The following is a 24,799-nucleotide window of genomic DNA, read 5'->3' on the forward strand; positions in this document are numbered from 1 at the left end:
AATCTATGGAGTCTGACTCCTGCATGCTCTCTACAGCCTGAGCAGCTCCTCTGGTTAGAGAGGAAGCCACAGTTGTTAAGTCTCCAGAGCCAGGCCACAATCCTCTGTCCTGGCATGCATCAACTCCCCCCAGTCCCCTTTCACATCTCTCTCTGGTCCTGATGCTGCCAACTGTCTGGTGACCCCTTGGCTCATGGTCATTAGGGAGCTGCTAAAGCAGGCCTGACACTATATATGAGAGCCCCTGCAGGGCTCCAGGCCCAAGGACTGGGATTCAAGCCACTTCCTCAGCTGTGGTCCAGCACCCTAGGGCAGCAGGAGCCACAGAGAGGCCACAGTAACGGAGACTTCAGCAGAAACAGCTCAGGGCCCAATGTCTCTTGTAGCCAGTGCTGCTTAGAGTCAGAATTAATTCAAGGAAACAGAGCCACTGATGCCAGAGAAGGCCCTGGTAGGGTAAGTGGCTTTTACCAGCAGAGGACACGGAACAGAATTTAGAACCTCCTTGGTCCCTTCTCTACTGGATTTGAGGACCTTAGTGCTTGAGGGGGCTGGGCAGGAGGTTGAGATGGATTCTTTGGAGCTTCCCTGCCCCTCCCAAAACCCTAAAGCCAGGAATTGTAGTCAGTCCTCCCCCCAACAGCTCCTAAGGTGACAGGTTCTGGCTGTAGTCCAGGCTGACAGCTGCACAGATCGTGCTGTCTCTAAGCTGCCATTCTGCCTTCTTCCCCAATGCCAGGGGCCAGACGAGAAACAGCATAGCAAATCCCTCGTAAGCTGTCTGTCAAGTGAGAACCACCCTGAGTGACGTCACCAACACACCCTCATCACCTGTAATTTTCTGCCCCACGACCTGTTAAATGTGCCATGAGGCTTTCCCCCAAGACCTGTCCTGTGAGGCTCCCACCGACCCTACATGAAACACTCCCACGTGAGGACTACTCACGGAAACCTCCAGCATGGGCTGTTCTGCTGTTCAATTGGCCACATGGGCTGTTAGCACATATCCTTCCATGTGAGTCTTGATCTGGTTATTCTTGCTGGCAAGCAGGGCCCCAAGGTAGGAGCATCTCAGAAGAGCACCCACCATGAAATCTACCGCCACTAAAAGACTTGGGGGAAGCAGCCCAGAGCTGGCCAACTCTGTCCATGAACAATGCTGTGGCATGATCGGCCAGCTTAAGTGGAAAGAGCCATGGCCCCATGAGCTGGTATTAGGGCACCACTGTAGCCCTGTGTGGGGCCAGTGGGCAAAAAGAAACAGAAGAATCTTTACACATTCCTTCCCAGCTTTGCTTCAGGCCCCAGCCAGCAGATCCTGTGCTGCTCAGATGGATGGACAGATGGACAGCTGAATGGACAGGCAGATGCTAGGCTGTTCTTCTGTCATGGTCTCTCTTCTTTTCCCAGACAATGGTTACCGGGAGTGCCTGGCCAATGGCAGCTGGGCTGCACGTGTGAATTACTCCGAGTGCCAGGAGATCCTCAATGAGGAGGTGAGCCAGGGCCCCCGCACTCAGGGCTCAGGGCTGCCAGCCTGAGCTGGATGCCTGCCACATGGCTAGCTGGCGGTCAGGGAGCTAGAGGCTGATGTGGAAGCCCAGCCCCAGGGCAGCTGGCTGAGAGCTGCTAGAGAGCTGAGACCCTGTTCCTCCCTTCTAGCCACACTCATAAGCAGCTGCCTGTGCTGGGTGCCTTGAGGCAGGGCTGGGGTTCAGATGATCAGGAGAGTCCCATCTGTTTCCATTCCCCCAAATCTAAGCGAAACATCAAGGCACAGCTCCCAGGGGCTATATCACCCCCAGGGATAGAAAAGATCCTTGGAAACTTTTTAATGTTTTTGAATAGCCATTGTTACCACCTAATACAAAATCCAAACACCATAAATGGAAATTCAATGAATTCTCCCTCCCACCCCTATTGCTATCCACTGGATTCTAGACCCAAAGGGAGCTGTTTTCCTTTTTCCCTTCCTTCTTCCCTTCTTCCCTCTCCCCCTCCCTTCCTCCCTCCCTCCATTCCTTCTTCTCTCCCCTTCACCTTTCCTTCTTCCCTTCCTTCCTTCCTTCCTTCCTTTGTACTGAGATTTGACTTTACGTTCAAATCTTTGCGAGATGGGTGCTCTACAACTTGAATCACACCTCCAGCTGGTTTTATGCTTTACTTATTTTTTGGATAAGGTCTCAAACGTTTGACCAAGGTTAGTCATGGGCAAATCCTAGCTAAGGGAAGGTCTAGGTAGAAGGACTGCATTCAAAGCCAACCCCAGTCAAGAAGTCAATCTTATCTGGAAAATAACTAAAAAGCATAGCTTGGCTTAAGTGGAAGAACATTTGCCTAGCAAGCACAAGCTCCTGAGTTCAAATCCCAGTGCCACCAAAAATGCCCAGCAGGCTCACTGACTTCAGCATCCCTTTCTTCCAGCTCTGCCTGGGATGGAGTCTCTTCCTCTCTCCTCCAGCAAGGTTATGTGAGGAAGGATTGGGGGATTTGCCTCTCATGAGTTCCCTACACACATGTTGGCAGAATAGTGGGAACATCATGGACTTGGTGGGCAGCCTGTTTGGGGTTTGGAGGTTGCTGTGTGGCCCAAAGCAGATGGGGCTGAGAATAGCTCAGCCTGGTAGTAGGAAGAAGTGATACCCCACACCCTGAAGGACAGTATGTAAGGGACAGCCCCAGCAAGTCAGCAACCAGAGGAAAGGGGCGTCATGTCCACCGATGTATTCACCAATGGTTCCCCAGCCAGCAGAGGCTGGGGACCCTGAGAAAGGTGGCTGTGGGGGGCTATGCCCTTGATGACCAGACTCTAGCAAGCAATGGCTTCCTGGTTGGGACCCCAAGCTTGGCTTTGCTCACAGGTGCTTTGGACATCAGCTTCTTCTCCAGTTCTTGGTGGCAGTCACTGTCCCTAGGTGTCACTGGGCATCTCCTAGAGGATCTTTTGCTGTCCCTTGGTATGCTGTTGGCATTTCCTCCCAAGTGTCATTGACTACCCTTTAGAATGTGGTTGAATTTTTCTTGGGGTATTGCTAGCCACCTTTCAGTGTTGTGGGGCAGGGGTGTCTCTCAAGGTGTTACTGTCTGTAAAGAGTGGTGGCCAGATGTCTGGTTGGTACTGGAGGTTTTTCAGTGTCACTGGCTGTTCTGTCTGGGTGTCATGGCATGCATTCATCTCAGCATGTCTGAGTTGGTCTGTTTTGTGCTGCAGTAACAGAACACCTGAGATTGGGTGATTTATAATGAACAGACATTGATTCATTCATGGTTCTGAAGGCTGGGATAGCCAAGGTCAAGGGCTGATGTCTTATAAAGGCCTTCTTGAAGCAAAAGCCTCCTTGCTTTGTCATCCCATGGTGGAAGAGCAGAGGGGGCAGAGAAAACAAATGGACCAAACCCACCTTTTGAAAGGAAGCCACTCCCACAGAAGTCTCTCCAGAGATGACAGCACTAACTGCCTTGTCACGTGGTATCCCTCATCACCCAAACACCTCTGCACTGGAGATCGAAATTTGGGGGGGCACATTCATATCACAGCAGCAGCCGTCTCCCGGGGTGTCGGCTGTCATTTCTACAGCTGTCTTCTCAGCTCTGGGATTGTATCAGCTTGTGCAGCAGATGAGAGACAGAGCTTGCACCCCGTGGGTCCAGCACCTCAGGGAGTCAAATAAGCCTTTATCCTGGATTGTTCCATCCTCTCTCTCTCCTTTGACCCTTGTGAAGAAAAGCCCTTGTAAGCTCCCAATAATCCTGGGCCGGGCCTGCAGGACAGCTCTCTAGAGAGTGCCTCTGTTTCTAGTCCTTAGAAATGCATCATAGGTTCAGGGAGAAGAGGGACTTTTTTTTTTTTGAGTGGGAGGAGTCAGTTACAGGTTTTGAACTCATGTTCTAGGCATCGTCCCTGAGCTTTTTTGCTCAAGGCTAGTGCTCTATCACTTTGATCCACAGTTCTACTTCCAGTTTTCTGGTAGTTAACTGGAGATAAGGGTCTCCTGGACTTTCCTGCCAGGGCTGGCTTTGAATCACCATCCTCAGCTCTCAGCCTGCTGAGTAGCTAGGATTACAGGCATGAGCCACCAGTGCCCAGCTGAGAAGAGAGACTTTCAAGCCAGGCTGGCCCAAGTGCTGATTGCCAGCTACTGGGCTTGGGCGACTGATGCATCTTCTTTCATGGAAAAACAGAGATGCAAGGACTCAGTTGTAAAAAAGAAAATCAATGACGTTGGTAAGAGTCTGGTAGAGTGCTCAGTATACAGTAGATGCTTAATAAATGACTCCTCCAAACCCAGTGACCTAGGCATATCCCAACTGGGGCCCAAGGCAGAGGCCCTGACAGAGGGGCTTCCTGACACCCACACAGTGGGCTGCCCTGGGCCTGTGAATGAAGCAGAGGTGTCCCATATGTTGCCTTCACAGATGTTGTTATGACCCAGGGGCTTCTCAGCCCAGATTTGTGGAAATTTTAATAAAGTCAAGTACCAGCTTCCAGACAGGCTGTGGCATGTGCAGATGTTCAGGAACCTCTGGTTAGGATCCTAGCAGCTGTTAGAGGCCTTTGAGGCTCTCTGTAAGCACACTTCATGGTAGGACAGCCCCTCTCCCCTCCTCTTGCTGTCCTGCTTCCGCTCACACCTCCGCTCACACTTCCTGGATACAGCCTGAGTTGCTAATATGATTTCCTGCCATGTTCCTGCATACCCCTGCCCCCAGATGGTTTCTATGCCAGCCTCTTGGGCCTCCTAGAGCAAGGGGTGCAGCAAGCAAGGAGAGTGAGAGAGGGCCCTGGTGGATGCCTGCTATGTGTCCACCCCCCAAGGCATTCCTTTGTTCTTGGATGAGCATGGTCTTCAGTTTTCTCGTCTAGATGATGGGTAGGGCTGATGAGGACCAGCTCTGACTACTGTGGATTCTGCAGTTCAGATGGGAAGGTCCAGAAAAGGCTGGAGGTCCTCAAGGGCTTTGAAAAGCTGAACTGGCCTCTGTGAGCTTGGCTTCCCAGCACCTGTGTGTTGCTAATATCTGTGGGCACTAAGGACCTCCTAGTCCCCCACTTTGGGGCAGAACCTTGCCTTGTGTTCTTAGCCTTAGCCTCTTGCCAATCTGTATGTGCAGGTATGAGGCAGTTTTATAGTTCACGTTGGGCAACCTTGAGCGAGTGAACCTATCTCTGAATCTTTTTCTGCACAATAAGATGGAGATACCCTTCCACCTCCTACTCTGGGTTCTCCTTGAAGGTTTGAAGAGATGACAGACAAGAAAACCATCTGTATCTAGGCACTAATGTCACTAATGTCACTAATCTAGGCCCATGCCACTCAGGAAGCTGAGATCAGAGGATCACAGTTTGAAACCAGCCCATGAAGACAAGTCCATGAGACTTTTATCCCCAAGCAACTACCAAAATTCCAGAAGTAGAGCTGATGCTCAAGTGGTTGAGTGCCAACCTGGAGTAAAACAAAGCTATGCGACAGCGCCCAAGCCCTGAGTTCAAGCCCCAGTACCAGCATACACATTCACTTGGAGCAGCCTAGCCCCTTGGAGCAGCCAGGGGAGGGGAGAACTGGAGTCCTCAGGATCCTGTGTGCAGTCTAGTTCCATCCCCAGGGCTGCCCCTCCCTCTCCTGGGGAATAGGAGCATCAGGCTGCTGCAAATCATCAGCGCAGCCAGAAAGATGGAGACTCAATCCAAGGTGGGGGAGGAAGAAAGAGGTCCCAGAAGCTGGGATCTCTGCACCCACTGGAGCCCTGGCATTAGGACAGAATAGGAACATGAGCAGCTGTGAGCAGAACAGCACACAGGGGGTGGGCACCAGGAACTCTGTGTCACAGGGATTTGGTTCAGCCTACATCTGTCCAATAACACAGCATTTGGGGACAGAGCCTTCGATTCAGGGACAAACTGTCCTAAAGTAGGTGGGACATGCTGACACACAGAGGGGCTCAGCAGGGGACAAGCCCTCATTGCATACTCTGTCCCCGCCACCCCAGGCTCTGTCCATACAGTGACATGAGGTGCAGCTATGTGGGAGCCTCACCTCTGCCTCTCTTCTACCTCACCTCTGCCTCTTCCTACTTCACCTCTGCCTCTCTTCCACCTCACCTCTGCCTCTTCCTACCTCACCTCTGCCTCTCTTCTGCCTCACCTCTGCCGCTCCCCACCTGACCTCTGCCTTTCTCCTGCCACAGAAGAAAAGCAAGGTGCATTACCACATCGCTGTCATCATCAACTACCTGGGCCACTGCATCTCCCTGGTGGCCCTCCTCGTGGCCTTTATCCTCTTTCTGCGGCTCAGGTAAGAAGGCTTGGGGACTGCCTCCTGCTGTCCTTGTGCCCTGAAGAAGGTGGACAGAAGATGCTCCTGCATCCCCAGGAAGCCTTGGAGTGGGAGGGACTAAAAAGGGGGCACCCTAACCCTCCCTGTCCACGGACTGGACCAGAATCTAAGGGAGTCTCTGGTCTCCTGGGTCTATTTCTGCCTGCTTCCAAGAAGCCACAGGGGTGGGGAGGTGCAGCATGGGGGAGGGACAAAACTCACACCTGCCTTTGTTACTCACACCGAGGCTGGTCTCTACCCTTCTGGGGTGACCAGTCAGGTGGATCCATAGAGATGGGGGCTCCAAGGAGTGACATGCTATTTTGGGTTCAGATTTGCCAGGACCCAAGTGGGGGCGGGAGTGTAGCATGGGGCTGAGAGCTGGAGGGAGGGCTTCCTGTTGAAGACCTCTTATGCCTGACAACCCTCTGACTTGCAGTCCTAGAGCCCCAGGGAGTAGGAGGGGACCCCCAGTAAGGAGCAGGCCTGGCTTTAGGCTCTGTCCCAGAGTTTATGTCTGGGTAGCCACAGCTGGGAAAGCATGAAGCATCAGGGCTGCCTTGCTGTCTCCTCTCTGGGTTGACCTGGCCCCGTCAGCCCCGCTCGCTCTGAGCCTCAGTTCTGTCATTTATGTATCAGGACTGGCATGATGCTGGCACCTGTCCCTCATCCCCGCTCTTCTTCTGTTGCCCCCTGCTGTCCAGGAGCATCCGGTGCCTGAGAAACATCATCCACTGGAACCTCATCTCGGCCTTCATCCTGCGCAATGCCACATGGTTCGTGGTCCAGCTCACCATGAGCCCTGAGGTCCACCAGAGCAATGTGGTACGTCTTAAGAAAGGAAGCAGGATGAGGCCAAATCCAAGGCCTGAGGAGGCCCCGAGGTGGCACTGCCCTGCAGCAGGGGCCAGGCAGGGGCCCTTGGTGCCCACAGAACAGAAGAGAAACCCCTAAGGAGGACCATACCCAGGGTGGGGAGCTCCCACTGTCCCCCTTCCCCTAGGCTCACCATCACCTCTGGGGGGGGGACAGGGCTGGTGCAGGTTGGTGACAGCCGCCTATAACTACTTCCACGTGACCAACTTCTTCTGGATGTTTGGCGAAGGCTGCTACCTACACACGGCCATTGTGCTCACTTACTCCACCGACAGGCTACGCAAGTGGATGTTCATTGGCATCGGCTGGGGTGAGCTGGGTCTCCCTTGCCCCAGCCTCCCCTCCCCTCCTCTCCCCCATCAAGCCAGCCAGCTGCGGCCTAGGAGATGGACGACACCCTGGCATGGTGGTGTGGTACACACCCTTCTCAGGGGTAGAGGTTGGGGGCTGGGGGAGCATCATGAACATGCTGAGTTCAGATTCAGCCCCCAGAAACCCTGACCCTTAGGCCCTGTGCATCCTCCCTGGGTGCTCCGAGCCTGGCATCCCCTGGTGTCCACTGAAGGGCTCTGGGAATGCCCCTCTCTCCCCCAGGTGTGCCTTTCCCCATCATCGTGGCCTGGGCTATTGGGAAGCTATACTACGACAATGAAAAGTAAGTCACCTCCTTCTTCTTCCTGAGCCAAGCTCAGGAAGAGTCTGGCACTGCCGGGCACTCCCCAAGGGCCTTGGAGCATTCTGCTTTTATGTCAGGACCCAGACTTCTTTGCTTGTTTGTTGGGGGGGGGGAGGGTGAAGGTATGAGAAGGGTAAAGGAGAGAGAGAAAGGGAGAGGAGAGAGAGGAGAAGGGGGCGGGGAAGAGAGAGACTAGGATGGGTCTGAGCAGCCCTGAAGCTCTATCTAGTGGTAAGAAGTAAGCACTGCATAGAGGAACAACAGCAGGGGCTGTCTTCCAGATAAGTTTGGCCTGAGTGTTGTTTTCTGAAATTTTGATTTAGAAGCCAGCTTTTAACAACAACAACAACAACAACAAGTCAAGAGGTTTCACATACATACTTCAATTTCTGGTGTATGAAATCATTGAGATCTTAGCCACTGTACATCTGTGTCCCAAAAGGACATAGAATTTCCATCCATTTCACCCTCTGGTCACCCACTCCCTAGAGCTCACTAGACAGAAACTCGAGATAACGTGGGACAAATCTACCACTTGCTCCACGCATACCTGTAAAGTTTCTCCCCTTAAAGTTATTCAGGTTCCAACTGGCCAGACTCAAAGACTGCTAAGTGTTGGGATCCCACAATGCCAGCACCCATTGGGCCCCCCAACCCAGGAGTTAGGGGACGGGTACCGAGGAAACTGTGATGTGGTGGGCCCCACCTGTTCCTGGGTGGCCTTTTCCACAGTCCCTCAGTGCTCGCTCCCTACTTCACACCCCATATCCGAAGATGTTGCCCCCACATTGCTGGTTGGATAACTGAAGCACTGCAATGGGACCAATTGCCAGGCTCAGAACTGTGGATGCCCACATTCTCACCGCGGGGCCTGGCTCTGTGTTAACAGGCACTGACATTCCCCGTGTCACTAAAGCCAATCCAGATGACCCCCACCCCTTCCTTCCCTCTGACCTTCCAGGTGCTGGTTTGGCAAACGGCCTGGAATATACACTGACTACATTTACCAGGGCCCCATGATCCTGGTCCTGCTGGTAAGAACCTGGATGGAGGACAGGCGATCCATAGATAGATAGATAGATAGATAGATAGATAGATAGATAGATAGATAGATAGAAACTTACTCTGGATCCCTCTGCCTAAAAATAGGTGCTGCCCAAAGAGGGGGGCCCTGTCTGGGAATGTGCAGGTGTTCATCAAGTATGGAGAGGGAAGAGGGGTTCTGAGGCTAGTATTGAGGAATAGCCACCCCGACAACATGTCCATGTCTCACCACCCTTCCTCCACATTGTAGATCAACTTTATCTTCCTTTTCAACATCGTCCGCATTCTCATGACCAAACTCCGGGCATCTACCACATCTGAGACCATTCAGTACAGGTACCTGCCTCCTGCCTGCTTCAGCCCTCCAATGGGGCTTCCAGTCTCTTGGCCTCTGAGTCAGGGTCTTTTTTTAGTTCACTTGCACTGCAGCTCCCCCTGCCTCAGTCACTCCTAGGAGCTGCCCCTCCCTCCCCAGACCCACCTCCTTTACCAAGCTAGAGCCCCACCCCTGCTGGGTGACCTGTGACTTTGTCCCCACCCCCTCTACTCCCCAGGAAGGCTGTGAAGGCCACACTGGTGCTGCTGCCCCTCCTGGGCATCACCTACATGCTGTTCTTTGTCAACCCTGGGGAGGATGAGGTCTCCCGAGTCGTCTTCATCTACTTCAACTCTTTCCTGGAATCCTTCCAGGTACACCCGCCCATGACTCACTCTACCTAGCCCCCAGCTCTGGAAGGGCCAGGTCTGCACCTGCTCCAGAGGGCAAGGGGGGCGGGGGGATGGGAGGAGTCTCCACGCAGAGGCTGGGAGGGAAGAAGGGCTGAAGCAGCTCAGTCAGGTGAGGCTCCACCTGCACCCGACACTGACCCTCTTCTTGTCCTCCCTCCAGGGCTTCTTCGTGTCTGTGTTTTACTGTTTCCTCAACAGCGAGGTGAGGGTCTGGGACTAGGGCCTGAGGCCACATAACTAGAGATTGTCCTCCCCTCCCACCTTTTGCCCCTGGCTGGCTATTACCCCCTCTTCCCCACCAGGACCCTGAGTGTTGCTGCTGGGTGCTCTGGGAGGGTTCCTGCCCTTGGCCATCCAAGCCTTCCATGGCAGGCCTCCCCTTTGTCCTCAGGTAGCTGGCTTGGGGGCTTCAGTCTCTCCTGGAGGGGTCTGAAAACCCTGAGGCAGGGCAGACAGCATGGGGCTGAGGGTAGGGGCTCAGATGGCACCGTCATGTAGACGACAGGTGCCCCATCCTCACTCGGGAGCATTGCCTCAGCAAATGCAAACCACTAGTGTTCCTAAGATGAATGCGTCACCACCTCCAGCGAACTCTGTACACGGCACATCTGGACAGAGGTTGGAGGTGGCCCGAGGAAGGGAATCCCCCAGAGATGTCATGCTCTACCCTGTACCCACAGGTCCGCTCTGCCATTCGCAAGAGGTGGCATCGATGGCAGGACAAGCACTCCATCCGCGCCCGTGTAGCCCGCGCCATGTCCATCCCCACGTCCCCTACCCGGGTCAGCTTCCACAGCATCAAGCAGTCCACAGCTGTCTGAGCTGCAGACCACGAAGCAGCCTTTACACCTGCAGCCAGGGAGAGGATGGATGAGCTCGCTGACTGTTATCTATGGAGGCAAACAGCCTTCCTACTCCCTCTCCCCCACTGAGCCTGGGAAGCCCCCAGCCCAGCCCAGCCCAGCAGCAATTCTGGACTGAGGAGTAGAAAACCCGTCAGAACACTGGGCTGGGCCCAAGGCCTCTGGCTCCCCACTGTCCCTATCTTCCCTGGAGAATGGGAATAGGCTGAAGATGGGGAGCTAGAAACCCCCACAGCAGTTCAGGGGGTTCTCCAAGCACTATCTTCAAGAGCACAAAGTGGCCAACCCCACTGGAGACCTGGAGTCCTCAGTAACTATGGGGAGGCCACTCCTTGGTCAGTGCATCATGGGAAACTCACGACAGCATCCCTGTACCTCCTGGCCTTCGTGATGCCTTTGGACACCACTGAGAGCAAAGGCTATATAACTGGTCAGGAACCTTAGATCAGGTGACATGAGACATCTGGCCACATCACTAGAAATCACCCCAAGCCACCAGAGCACCATCAGCGCTGTGGCACTGCCACCAGAAATGCCCTGCCTTGCTGCCTTGCACCCTTGGATATTTGCTACCCTGCAGGCCACTCTGGCTTCTCTTACCTCACCCTGACTCCTGACTCCTCTTGTCTTGGGGTATCCCCCCCCATTTGAGAGAAGATGGAGAAGTGAGGATATAGCTCAGTGGTCACTTGGTCTAGCATGCACAAGCCTATGGGTTTGATCCTTAGCACCACAAGAAAACAAAAAGCCGAAACTTCTGATGAGAAGACTGAGGAACCTGTGAGGGAGAATCAGGGTGTCCCCAGCCTCTCTTTGAAGAGGGAGAAACCTCTAGGAGGGTCCTCAGGCTTCAGGGCCTGGTTTCTAGGGAAGCTTACTAGCTGAGCAAAGGGAAGAGGACCTTCCTTCCCTACCCAGGTGCCCTGGGCCAGGACAGGATGTTCCACTCCCAGACATGGGCTGGCCCCATCAATGTTCAGGGGGTTGGTCTATAAAGGGCGGCGGTAGGAGACCAGGGTGTCAGCTGTGAGCCAGTGGCTGATGTAAATAATAATATTTATCTTTTCAACCACATTTGTGAAGACCTGCCATCTGCCTGGGCTGGCGGGGGGGTGGGGGGGGTGGGGGGGGGAGGGGAGGGGAGAGGGAGGGCTGCCTCTGAGAACAAAGGTCCCTGCCTTGAGCCGCTGCTTTGTTCCTGGGAGACCTGCCACTCACACCTGATCCAAGTGGAGCCCCACCCCCTACCCTGGCAGAGCTGGTGGAGGGGTGAGGCAAGGAACTTAAGGGGAGCCTGAAGGAGGAGGTCGGGACCAGGTCTACAGGGTCATCGGAACTGGGGGAGCTGGGGAGTCACTGAAGACGCTGAGAGGTTGGTCCTCATCTCCTACTGATTGAGGGCTGTTCCTGGGCACCATTAGCTCTCCTGCACCCTCCCCATCCATGCTGGCTCTGGAGAGAACTCTCAGGCCCGCACTTGCAGGCCCTGGGAAGCCAGCCATGGGCTGCACTGTGCAGGCAATGGGATATGGATAAGACACCAGACCCTACAAGGGGCACAGAGTTGCCTAGGCCTTGCCACTGCCTCTCTGTCCAGGGAGAAAGGCTGTGCCTGTGCTGGCCTGCGCGCATGTGCATAGAGATGGGCATGAGGACATCTGTGCTCCAGGGACAAATCGTTGACAACTGTGGTGTGGGAGCTGTGCAGCTCCTGCTCAGGAAGGGGCATCCAGCAGGGGAGCATCTGGGCCCGTGGAGAAGCTGGGTTGTCCTTGAAGACCATATGACCCGCCCTGCCCTGCCAGCTCCCCAAGCTCTGCTGTGCCCTTAAATAGAAAAGGGATTGGAGAGCCATGGGGGGGGGGGACAAGGACAGGGGAGGGGACGGGAGGGGGAGGAGGGGCTGCACTGAGGGGAACAAAAGATCATTCTGGTTGGTGAGTGTCAAGTCACTACAACTGAGACAGGGTTCTCCATTCTGCCTCTCACCCAGGGCAGGAATAAGAGCACGATGCAGCCATGGGGGTGGTGGAGAGGGCAAGGGGCTATAGAGGGGCTGAGCTGGGGTGACTGCCCCCTCCCCAGTTGTGTCTCCTGGCTACTCCAGCTGTTACTCCAAAGGCCTCCAGTGCACCCAGGCGTATGCTGAGTCCATGCCAGAGAATTAAGTAGCTGCCTCTGGAGGGGTGTCAAAGACCCACTGCCCTTAACTGTGGAGCCCTGGGGGCTTGCAGTTGTCAGAGAAGCTGAGCATAAAGAAGGGGTATCCCTGAACTTGAGCCTCGGCCCCTTCAAATCCAGAGACTGTAGGAGGAGAGGCTGTTTGGGAACCCCAAACAGCCCCTGTGCTAGGACCTGAGGTTCAGTGCTTTAGTCCTTCCATGGTAAGTGTATGCTGTGGGCTTCATGCAGCAGCCAGGCTGGACCCAGGCTGGACCCATCAGAGGCTGTTCTGCGCCAAGGCTGTGTGTGTAGGATAAGGAGGGAGTGAGGAATAGACATCACTGCTCCAAGGAAGGGTCTGGCAGCCTCAGAGACTCTAGAGCAGTCCCTGTCCCTGGTGCTCCAAAGAACCTTCCTTCACGCCACATGCAGAGTCTCCTAGAAGTCTCCCATACCTGAGCCTCTTTTGCCCTGAGACCTTCTTGGTGGAAGGAAGCTATTCAGTTTCCCAGTCCTGCTGCCCCTCCCTGAGGGCAGCAGAGTCTCTGCCTTGGCCCTCAGGCCATGCACCCTGGGCCATGCACCTGAGTCAGGACTAGAGCAGCCAGATGTGGGGAAAACATATATTAAGGGAGGGAGGGAGGTTTGGGGATCTTGGATACTAAGGCCTTGTTTGGGACCAACTATAGATTGCTTTGCAAGCCACAAGTAACAGGTATTAGCTAACCCTCAACTCGCTCAGGGAGATTGGGAAGTTTTGCAGCAAAGAAAAGCAAGGACCAATGACTGATCTAGGATGGAGGGCTTGGCTCACTATCCCGGGTAGCATCTTCAGGCCTTCGATTGGGAGGCTGAGACCCAGAAAGCAGCCAGAACGGCAAGGAGGCCTCAGCTTCAGACTGATCCGCGAGGTGCCTGGATGAAGATAGACAGGCTGGGCCCAGCTGCAGAGGCCAGCTGTGCTGGAGCGATGAGAACTCTGTGCACCCAGCCTCTGTGCCCCCCCTTCTCCACCCCCTCTACTCCTTAAAATGATGCCTAGCCTCTGACTGTGCAGCCTAGGCCACCAGAAGCCACAGAGGGCCTCTCCTCCCCCCCCCCCGCCCCCAGGCTCTGCCCAGCCCCTGTGGGGGTGTGATTAGCCTCTGGTTTGGGGCAGGGGTATCTCATGATAAAAGTGAACTAAAACAGAGGTAGGGGATCCCCGACAGCCTACAAACAGCAATCCTGGGCATTACTGTGTGGGTTCCCAAATACCAGGACACACAAGAAAATTTTACCTGCTCTCTCTTTCTCTTCTGTCCTGTGAATGGGTCTCCCATTTAACAGATGGGGAAAGTAGAGTTCAGAGACGACACAGACCTCCCTAAGGACACTCAGCTGTAATGTGGTTAGATGAGAATCCACTGTGGTCTCCACAAGTGTTTGTTGGCAATGGCAGAGCTTTGCAAGTAACCTTCCCTACCCCACTCCCAGCCTCAGTACCTGCCCCAGGGACATTCCTCTACCTCCCAGTCTAGAGCGCATTCAGAAATGAGTAGGGGCAATGGGAGGTGGATCCTCAGACTGGGTCACAGGCTGTCTACTTTCCAGTGTCCAGGCCCGTCCCAGCTCCATCTTGAAGCACGACCTCCCACCCTGCCTGCTAGCCACCACCCTGAGGTCCTGAGTTACAGCCTGTAGCTCAAGCTCCAAAGAGGCATGACAGTGTGAAGTTGTTGTTTAGAGAGAACTCCTCTCCTTCTGTCCTTCACAAGGTCCTGGACAGACCCTGCCTTATTGCCTATTGGACCTAGGCAAAGGGTCCGGATGGAGTTGCAGGGTCGGGGGAGAGTCTTAGAGACCTGGGGAGCACTACCAGCTGGGGTAGGCAACATGGCAGGAGGTGTCCCTGCCTGTCTCACCTTCATTCCCAGGGTAGTATGGCAGGGTCCTACAGCCATCTAGTCCCTCCCCGGCTCTGCACCACCTCCAATCACAGAGCAGAAGAGGAAACCTGCAAACCAAGGGTAGAAGAAGGGGCCAGAGAACTGGATGCCTACCTACTTTTCTGAAGTGTCCTCCCTGGCTGTAAACCCGCTCCCCATACATGCTGCCCTCACTGCCCTGATTGGGTGAAAGTGAATGTCACTTGGGTCACTTTGGAAGGCAGGGACCTGGGATCCCACGGCCCCCAGAGCTCAAGTCTTAGCTGAGAGGGGCAGCAGGGAACAGGAAGATGCTGCGAAGCTGTCATAAGAGACTGGGGGTCTGCAGAGTCCAGAGGAAGAATCACAGACTAGGAAATGGGCCAATGGCTACAATGTAAATGTGCCAACCAAGCAGCAAGTAGTTACGAAGGAGGGCAACCCCCAGGGCTGATGACCCTAGATGGGTCGTGGGGCAGGAGAGCAGATGCATTCTAGGGAAGCAAGGATTGAACAGGTGGCAGAAAGCCTTCTCCTGGCTTGGCTCCAGGAGAAGCCATGGAGTGGGTGGAGCCTTCAGAGAATTTGAGCGCCGAGCACCAGGAGTCCAAGGGCAGGTGAGGAAGGTGGAAGTGGGCTCCCACAGATGGCCATGTTTACTGGACCCCAGTGTGGGGCATATGGCCACTAACAGGTCCTGAAGAACAGAGGCACTGCAGGTGAATGGAATTAACTCTTGTTTTGTTCATTATGATAGAATGCATATAACATAAAACATAATCATTTCAGCCATGTTAAAGTATACACCATAAATATGTGTCATTATATATATCAATAAAATATATTATTCATAAGGTCATACAACTGTCCCCACTCTCTACTTCCAGAATATTTTCTTTCTTTTTTTTTTGGTCGGTCGTGGGGCTTGAACTCTGGGCCTGGGCGCTGTCCCTCAGCTCTTCAGCTCAAGGTGAGTGCTCTACCACTTGAGCTACAGCGCCACTTCCGGTTTTCTGGTGGTTTATTGGAGATAGGAGGAGTCTCATGGTCTCTCCTGCCAGGGCTGGCTTTGAACCACGATCCTCAGATCTCAGCCTCCTGAGTAGCTAGGATTACAGGCGTGAGCCACCAGCGCCCGGCTTCCAGAATATTTTCATCCCTTCCCTCCCACATGGAATTCCTATAACCCAACCAGCTGTCACATACCAGAGCCCTGGTACCACCATAAATTTGCTTCTTTTCTAGTATTTGTCATTTCATGTGGCTTTTTTCTCACCTTGAAAAACATATTTTCAGGGCTGGGAAGTTGGCTCAGTGGTAGAAGCGCTTGCCTTGCAAGCCTGAGGCCCTGGGTTCGATTCCTCAGCACCACATAAGCAAAAGGAAAAAAGCCGGAAGTGGTGCTGTGGCTCAAGTGGTAGAGCGCTAGCCTTGAGCTGAAGAGCTGAGGGACAGCGCCCAGGCCCAGAGTTCAGGCCCCACGACTGGACCCAAAAAGAAAAAAAAAAAAAAAAAAAAGAAAAACATATTTTCAAGGTTTTCAAGGTTCATCCACAATGCAGTGTGTAATTTTTAAAAAAGTTGCTTTCATGGCTGGATAACGCTTCTTTCTATGCAGAGACCACGCCCTGTCCATTTGTCAGTTGAGGGAATCAGATTCTTTCTGTGTGTCCCAAGTTTTCATCCGCAGTGCTGTGATGGGCACATACAAGTGTCCGCTTGAACAAAATTCAATTCTTGTAGATATATGCCCAGAATTAGACGTGCTGGGTCATTTGATCATTCTCGTTAAATCAATAAACTACCTCTCTTTTCCACAGTGGCTGCACCATTTTTGCATTTTCACCAGCTGTAGTTTTTGTTGTTTTTGTTTACTAATAGCCAACCCAGAGGGCATGTAGGTCTTGGTTGCTAAAATATCCCCCACAATCTCTTGTTTGATAGCAAGATCCCAGTGAGAATCTGGGTTGTCTTAGCTGGGGGAGGGGGAACAGCTTTTATGAGGGGCAGCGGACCCAGCTGTGATGACCCTAAAGTTAAAGTACTTGTGAGGCAGGCAGACCATACAGGGTCTGTGGTTATCAGGGCCACTTGCAAGCCTAGCCCATAGATCTACCCATCCATCCACCCTAAGACACTTCCAAAAGACTATTGCAATCTCCAGATGGTTCTGATAATATCCCTGCTGCCAGCCTGCCAGGCACCATGATCTTGATAATCAGGATGGATTTTTTTTTTCTTTAAGTATTACAAAATCACCAGTCTATTACCCTAAGTTGAACCTAAGTATTTAAGAACAAAAATAAACAACAGATGTGAGATTCAAAATTGCAAAAAAGAAAGATACAATAATAATAAGAAGATGAGTGGAAGTACAATTAAATAGTAAAACACAGAAATGAGGATAAATATATATTGTACATACAGACCTCTATTTCCTTAACATCCCAGAAATGAATGTCAAAAAAAGCATTTGCCACAGTGGAAAAATGGAAAAGATAGGGACAATTTTTTAAAGTATCTTTAGTTGTACAAAGGTGTTTCCATTTAACAAAGCCTTTTATGAATATAATACATCTTAATCAATTTCCACCCCCCTTTTGGACATTCTCACCCCTCTCCCTTACCCACCTCTTACCTCACTTTTTTGTTGTTGCTGTTTTTGTTTTTTGTTTTTTCCGGTTGTGGAACTCTGGGCCTGGGTACTGTCCCTCAGCTCTTCAGCTCAAGGCAAGCACTCTACCACTTGAGTCATAGCTCCACTTCTGGTTTTCTGATGGTTTACTGGAGATAAGAGTCTCACAGACTTTCCTGCCAGGGCTGGCTTTGAACTGCAATCCTCAACTCTCAGCTTCCTGAGTAGTAAGGATTACAGGCGTGAGCTACCAGCACCTGACACGTACTGTTTTTTAATGCTAGTACTGGGTCTTGAACTCTGGGCCTAGACACTGTCCCTGAGCTTTTTGCTCAAGGCTAGCACTCTACCACTTCAACTCACAACTCCACTTTCCTCTCACTCTTGTTAATGTTGTAGGATATGCATTGGCCTCGTAAACGAATTCTCCTCCTCTTCTCCTCTTCATTAACCAGGATGTTTATCCAGACAAGCAGAGCCCTCCGCTGGGGCACATGTGAAGGGGATGAGGATGAAGCCCTGGCAAAGGCCTTTCAGCCACACTAAGCCCAGGATCCCAATTCAAGATGCCTTCACATCCATGTGACCTTAAGCCCCACCTGTCAATCAACCTGTCCATCAGAGTTCATTCCAAACCAAAGATCACCACCCTACCCATCCCCGGGCCCACCTAACCACCCCTAAATTCCCTCTGGGGGAATTTTACCATCAGAGCTGTAGTGCTCTTGCTCAACCTGTTCCTGTACTTTAATAAACCCATTTCCCCAATGCTTGTCTGTGCTCTGCTCAGTTCTGTTTTGGGTTGCAAAGGACCTGGAACCAATACCCAGACGGAAGACTGGCATCCCTGAGACCCTTACCTGGTAAAGGCTTGGACTCAGGGAGAAGAGGGTGCCTAGTGGGGACACTGCCACGTGCTAAGAGCTGCACAGGCTTAGTCTTCTCCCCTTCTTCAGTGACAGCCCACCCAAGGAGCAGCTGGCAGACTCCTCTCCTTGGCCCTGCCCACTTCTCTCCTCCCACCAGCTGGTAGCAAATCACCAGTCAGTCGTATTTGGTTCATATTCAGGTCCTGGCACTGTCCTGAGCTCTTTTGCTCAAGGTTATCACTCTACAACTTTGAGCCATAGCTCCACTTCCAGTTTCCTGGAGGTTAATTGGAGATAAGAGTGTCACAGACTTTCCTGTCTGCACTGGCTTTGAACCATGATCCTCAGATCTCAGCTTCTTGAGTAGCTAGGATAACAGGTCTGAGCCATCAGCACCTGGCCCTCACATGTTTCTGACAATTCACTTACTGTAATTACTGTTGGTCATCTCATTCAATGTTACATTAATAGATAACTCAGAAGTATACAAACAAGAAGAAATATTTCTTATGAAAATTCAATTGAATAATAGACACTATAAGTAAGTTATGAAAAATAGATGTCAAAATATTAAGAAAAAATAGGTGTCAAATTAAATGTTGGTAAGACAGACAAATAATTAAACAAAGGGGGGCTTTTGAAATCCACATGAGATCTACTTGCTAGCTGCTTTGCAAAGTCCTTTAAACTCACACTCCACTTCAAAGAATCCAGGACTGGGCCTTAACTAATTTTTTTTTTTCCAGAAGTAGGGATGGAGTTAAAGCCTGAACACCATGAACAAGAAGTAAGTGGGAGGCTGGGAAGGTGGCTCAGTGGTAGAGCGCTTGCCTTGCATGCATGAGGCCCTGGGTTTGATTGATCAGCACCATATAAGCAGTAAAAGCTGGAAGTGGCACCGTGGTTCAAGTGGTAGAGCACTAGCCTTGAGCTGAAGAGCTGAGGGACAGTGCCCAGGCCCAGAGTTCAGGTCCCATGATTTAAAAAAAAAAAAAAAAGCAAGTGGCATGCCCTAAGGGAAGATCTTGAGGCAGAGAGTGGATCAGCCAGGCTAGAGGCCTTAAGCTGAAAGGAGACTGAGCTTGGGGGTGGAGGTGGAGGTCCAGAGTGGAGCAGAAAAACCCACTCTGAGATTCTCTACAGAGCCTATGCGGCTATGAGCCTTGGCAATCTGGCTAAGGCCTCACTCCCCCCCACCCCACCCCCGGGAGTGGGCCCTGTCCTGCAAGTCCTTAGCACATGAGAACTGAGGACGGCATGCTGGTGTCTGGGGCAGAGCAACCTAAAGCATGAGCTCCAGACCCCACATCCCTCTCTTCTGGCTCCAGCACACCAATATATTTCCTGCACATACCACTTTTCAACCCCACCCCATGGCAGGTGGAGAAGGCTGGGACAGGACATGCTGGGTGACCTGTGAGATCACATGGTCACCAGAGCTGGGGTGGAAACAGGCCAAGCCAGCGCCTGAGGATCCTGACCTCAGACCCAAAGTGTATGCTTATCCGACTTCTCTCTCTCCACCTGGAAGTCCAGCCCACCCCTCTCAGAGAAGAGGCAGAGAAAGAAGCACAGAAGGCAGCTCAAAATGTAAGACATGGAGGCCCAGTGACTTGAGCAGCACGAGAGCCCCCAGTCTTAGCTTGGGTTGCTCTGAACGTCCATTTTATTCATTTGTGAACTTGAGTGTGTTGGGGTAAGGTTCAGCTGCTATAGCAAAGAGGCCCACAAGATGTTTATAGAAGACTATGTATTTCTCTTTGCCACAGTCCATGAGCACCCCAAGCAAGTACTCCGTGCAGGAATCCAGGGACCTGCTCCTTTCACTTTTTTCCCATTTTGTAGGCGATTGTCCATCTCTTCATGGGCTGTCTCTCGGGTGTGAGAAAGAAGAGAGGGTGGATAGAGATCTCTGCAGGCTTTTCTTGATTCCTCTTGGCAGGAACTTTGTGGTGTAGCAGTTCCTAACTGCACAGGATGAATCTTTTATCATGTCATGAGAATTTCTGTCATGTTCCTGAAGGCCAGTTTGCAGCCACGGACTGGGTGGATGTTAGGAATAAAATACCTGGCACCTCGAAGATGCTCAGCAAAAAGTATTTAACGTTGAGTAAAAGATGTAGGAGCTCACAAGCCCACAGGTCCAATGCCCCCCCCTTTTTTTTAGGCAACTAAAGTAGAAGGCCTAGAGAAGAAAGATAACTTGCCTATTCACCCAGAGACAACACTGGTCCTGAATCCTGTCTGGAATCCTCGACCCCAGCTTTGCAGCAATCATGGCAAGTTACCTGTTCTAGCTCTAGCAGGGCCTGGGCACAATGGGGCCAGGGGTCAGGGTTGGGGAACCACAATTGTGAGGAAGACCACAGACTCTACAACAGTGTTGTGGGCTGGAGGTAACGCAGCTTTATGACTAGATAGGTGTGGCCCTGGTTTCCAGGGACAGATGGCCAAGCTGGTCTGTGACAAAAGGCCACACCCACCCACCTCCCATCCCCTGGCAGGAGAACTGGGCTGGGGTCAGCTAAACACCTGGGGACGGCACAGAAGGTCGCTGAGGAGGATGGCGTACCAGGGTATCCTCCTCCCCATGGACTTGCTCCTCCACCTCCTCCTCCTCAGCATGATGGTCCGGGGGGAGTACGGGGTGGTCCACGTGGTCTCTGAGAACTGGACCAAGGACTACTGCATCCTCTTCAGCCCCGACTATGTCACTCTCCCCCGGGACCTACACCATGCCCCACTCTTGCCCCTGCACGATGGCACTAAGGTATCCTGGTGCCCAGGTGAGAACTCCTTCCATCAGGCCCAGTCCAGCTCCCCAAGACAGCGGCCTCTCTACCAGACCACCGCCATGGTAATGAGGGGCAACTGCAGCTTCTATGCCAAGGGCTGGCTGGCGCAGGACCGGGGTGCCCACGGACTGCTCATCGTCAGCCGCGTTAGCACCCAGCAATGCTCAGATGCCGGCCGGGTGAGCCAGGACTCCCGGAAGCTCCTGCCAGACCTCACCATCCCCGTGGCTGTGCTCCGCTACACCGACATGCTCGACATCCTCAGCCACACCCACGGCCACACCAACGTCCGCGTGGCCATCTATGCTCCCCCAGAGCCCATCATCGATTACAACATGGTGGTCATTTTTGTCCTGGCTGTGGGCACCGTGGCATTGGGCGGCTATTGGGCTGGCTTGATGGAGGCTGACCGGTTACAGCGACGCCGTGCCCGAGGAGGAGGGGGGCCCGGAGGTCACCATCAGCTGCCGGTATCAGCAGCCGAGAGGGGCCAGGCGGATGAAGATGATGACGATGGGCCTGTGGACTTCACACCAGCCATGACAGGTGCTGTGGTTGCCATGTCCTGCTCAATCATGATATTGCTCTATTTCTTCTATGACTGCTTCATCTACATCATGATCGGGATCTTTGGCTTGGGGGCCAGCACCGGCCTCTACAGCTGCCTGGCACCCCTTGCGCGCCGCCTGCCCCTACAGCAGTATCAGTGGCTTCTGCCTGGCCGTCGAACTTACCTGAAACTTCCAATGCTGTTACTGGCGGTCCTGTGCACCCTGGTGACCCTCTTCTGGGTGGTCTACCGCAACGAGGACCGCTGGGCCTGGCTCCTGCAGGACACACTGGGCGTGGCCTACTGCCTTTTTGTCCTACGTCGTGTGCGGCTGCCCACACTCAAAAACTGTGCCTCCTTCTTACTGGCCCTGCTGGCCTTCGATGTCTTCTTTGTCTTTGTCACCCCTCTGTTCACCAAGACCGGAGAGAGCATCATGGTGGAGGTAGCAGCAGGCCCGTTAGATTCTTCCAGCCACGAGAGACTGCCCATGGTCCTCAAAGTGCCTCGAATGTGCTTCTCAGCCTTGACCCTGTGCGACCAGCCCTTCTCCATCCTGGGCTTCGGTGACATTGTGGTCCCAGGCTTTCTAGTTGCTTACTGTCACCGCTTTGATGTTCAAGTCCGCTCCCACCAGGTGTACTTCATGGCCTGTACTGTGGCCTACGCTGTGGGTCTGCTGGTCACCTTTGTTGCCATGATTCTCATGGAGATGGGCCAGCCTGCCTTACTCTACTTAGTGTCCAGCACCCTGCTCACCAGCCTGACGGTGGCTGCCTGGCGCCAAGAGCTCACTCTCTTCTGGACTGGCAAAGGCAGAGTCAAGACAACTGCCCGACCTGTGGCAGGGTTCTATGGTGTTCTTGCAACCAACTCCATACAAAAGCAGGAAGGCCCAGAAGCAGACGCTAGCCCCTGCAAGTGTGAGATGGTCATGGAGCAAGAGGAAGAGGACTCAGAAAGCAACATTGAGGAAGACACAACGGATATGGTCACCATATCAGATGACGAAGCCACCAACCCAGAGGGCCACAGTGAGAGCTCTGAGGGCTGGAGCGATGCCAACCTGGACCCGGACGACCTGCCCCCTCCCTCCTCAGAGACCTCAGAGGAGTTGATGCCACTGATGCCAATGGCCATGTTGATCCCGCTGATCCCGCTCATGCCCCCGCCCTCAGAGCTGGGCCCTATCCACGCCCAGGCCCAGGCCCACGATGCCAGCCAGTCCTGGGCAGGTCTTCACAAGAGGAAGGGTGTGAAGGTAAAGAAGAGTATGTCCACACAGGCTCCCCTGTGAACTGGAGCCTCTGGGGTCCTATGCCTCTCACCAGTTGGCAGAACACTGCAGAGCCAAGCCACCCATGGCAAGAACAGATCGGGGCATTAGAGAAATTCCATGTCTACCCAAGGAGCCTCTTTGCTTGTTAGGGCTGTAAGAGGGCAGTGACCTGTGCAAGGCTAGAGGGTCCTTGGGAGTTGGGACAATTCTTATGTGGTTTGGAGAGGAAACAGGCTAGAGAGGGCACATGGCTTGCACAAGTTCACTCAGGAAGGACTCACCGGGCAGCTACTTTTCCTTTCCTTAACTGCCTGAGCCCCAGTTCCTTAGCTTGGTAGCTCAGCTGTCATCTTATCCCTCCTAGCCCCAGCCTCATTGCCCAAGCTCCGCCAGCTCTCGGACCAACAGGATCATTGTTATGCTTGGATTCCCCTTACATCCTCACCCTCTGTCTTAGCACACGCTATTCCCTCTGGCTGAGATTCCCTTCCTACCCCAGACAGAAATCCGCCAACTCAGATTTCCTGCCTCACTAGAAAATTCCTAGCATCCTTCAAGTCTCTGCTGGGCACATCCACCCCCCCAGCCCAGACAGCAGTTCTAAACCCAGTACATTCCGACACTCAGCTACCCATTCCATCCACAGCTAGTAAATAAGGCCCTGCTGTGTGCCTGTCCTTGTAGTGGGCATAGAGCAGGGGAGGGGAACAGGGTGCTGCTGATCGAGAGGAAAAGTGGAGACACAGCACAGACAAGAATCAACCTGAGAATGGTCTTAAAGTGTGGGTAAGAGGGGTAGAGAGGCTACTGAGAACACACAGACCAGGGCTCGAGTTCCCGCCAGGTCTCACTAACTCTGGGTAACCGATGGGTATCTTTGGGCTTAGATGTTGCTTGATGAGAGCAAAGGGATGAGCATCTCCCCAAAGGAGAGGCTCTGTGAGAGGAGGAGAGCCATAACCCCAAGAGGTAGCATTGCACTATGGGTAGGATCCTAGAGCTTGAGGGGCCCACTTGACATTCTGCCTCAATCAACTGACTTGGAGTTTATCTTTGAGTGAGTGACTTCATATCTCAGTGCTTAGTCTGCTGATCTGTAAAGTGGGGGTAACCATAGGGCCAACCTACCACAGGGTTGCTGGTAAATCTGAGTGAAGTGGCCGTCAGGAGCTTGGCACAAAGGCCTGCAGGGACAAATTGCTTCATGAGGCTAACTGAGGTGGTTGTCCTTCCCCAAATGCAAGCCTCACTTGCAGAATTAAATCTAACTCCTGCAAGGGCTGGAGAGGAGGATCGGTTCCTCCTGAAGCTTCCCCTCCCTTCCCATGCCCCCTAGCAACAGACCCACCATGCCCCTGACTCCTCGTCCTCTTGTGCCTCTCCTCCACCTGGAATGTTTTTCTACTTCCTGACCCTGCCATTCACCCCCAGAAGGTGACCTCGCTGGCTCTTCCCCTTTCCGGTCCCTGCTCAGATATTTCCTTCTCAGGGAGTCTTTCCTTGTCATCCTTTCTGAATACGCTGGCCTTAGTCATACCACTGCTCCTTGGTTTTCTTGTTCTCCCCAGTAGAGTTCAGCTTCATGAAAAGCAGAGGTCTCATGCACCCTGCTCACTTGCGTGGTTTCAGGACCAGGGATAGAGTCTGACACATAATAGGTACTTGACTAGTTGGAAGAGTAAACAAATGAATGTATGAATGAAGGAACAAACAGATGAGTGAATGAAGAAATGAATCAATGAATGAGCAAATGAACAAATGAAATGCTGATCCCATCTGAATGGTAGAGGAAAGTGGACACTATTCAGGCTACCTTACCAGGGTCCTAGAGAGGTTAGTGGGAAGGTTAGATTTAGGGAGCCTATGATGGAGGAGGGTATAAGCCCTAAGATGGAGATGAGGGGCAGGTAAGGCAAGGGTACAGGGGATAAGCACTTTAAAGCCCCACTTGCAGGGGAGACAGCCCTTCAACAACCACAGGGCCAGGCGGGACAAGGACAGAGGGATGCGCTCAGGCCAGGACGCTGACTGGAGGTGTTGGCAGCCCCTCCCACTGCGGCCAGAGGCCATCTGGCCTGGACAGAGGGGCCGCCACAGGC

The 24,799-nt window shown here is 53.0% G+C and overlaps 2 protein-coding genes across 2 annotated transcripts in view; both read left to right on the plus strand.

The window, feature by feature from the left end:
* Positions 1-11,534, plus strand: part of Crhr1 (corticotropin releasing hormone receptor 1) — a 42,260-nt gene extending 30,726 nt beyond the window's left edge. Inside the window, exons 4-13 of the mRNA XM_070026788.1 lie at positions 1,411-1,496; positions 6,187-6,293; positions 7,019-7,139; positions 7,347-7,500; positions 7,785-7,845; positions 8,828-8,900; positions 9,161-9,246; positions 9,465-9,600; positions 9,800-9,841; positions 10,320-11,534. Coding sequence (XP_069882889.1) covers positions 1,411-1,496; positions 6,187-6,293; positions 7,019-7,139; positions 7,347-7,500; positions 7,785-7,845; positions 8,828-8,900; positions 9,161-9,246; positions 9,465-9,600; positions 9,800-9,841; positions 10,320-10,460 — 1,007 coding nt within the window. The 3' untranslated portion in view covers positions 10,461-11,534. The remainder of the gene's footprint in view (positions 1-1,410; positions 1,497-6,186; positions 6,294-7,018; positions 7,140-7,346; positions 7,501-7,784; positions 7,846-8,827; positions 8,901-9,160; positions 9,247-9,464; positions 9,601-9,799; positions 9,842-10,319) is intronic.
* A 9,051-nt stretch (positions 11,535-20,585) lies between these two features.
* On the plus strand, positions 20,586-23,715 carry Sppl2c (signal peptide peptidase like 2C). The gene has a single exon (XM_070026789.1). It carries the CDS (start codon positions 20,640-20,642, stop codon positions 22,716-22,718), a length of 2,079 nt encoding a protein of 692 aa, XP_069882890.1. The 5' UTR covers positions 20,586-20,639; the 3' UTR covers positions 22,719-23,715.
* The last annotated feature ends 1,084 nt before the right edge of the window (positions 23,716-24,799 follow it).

The sequence above is a fragment of the Dipodomys merriami genome, unplaced genomic scaffold (genome assembly GCF_024711535.1).
Source record: "Dipodomys merriami isolate MVZ:Mamm:240054 unplaced genomic scaffold, mDipMer1.0.p SCAF_19, whole genome shotgun sequence".
NCBI classification, from domain to species: Eukaryota; Metazoa; Chordata; class Mammalia; order Rodentia; family Heteromyidae; genus Dipodomys; species Dipodomys merriami.

Excerpts from the sequence above, each read along its gene's own strand:
- Sppl2c (XM_070026789.1), top strand. The coding sequence starts at position 20,640 with ATGGCGTACCAGGGTATCCTCCTCCCCATGGACTTGCTCCTCCACCTC.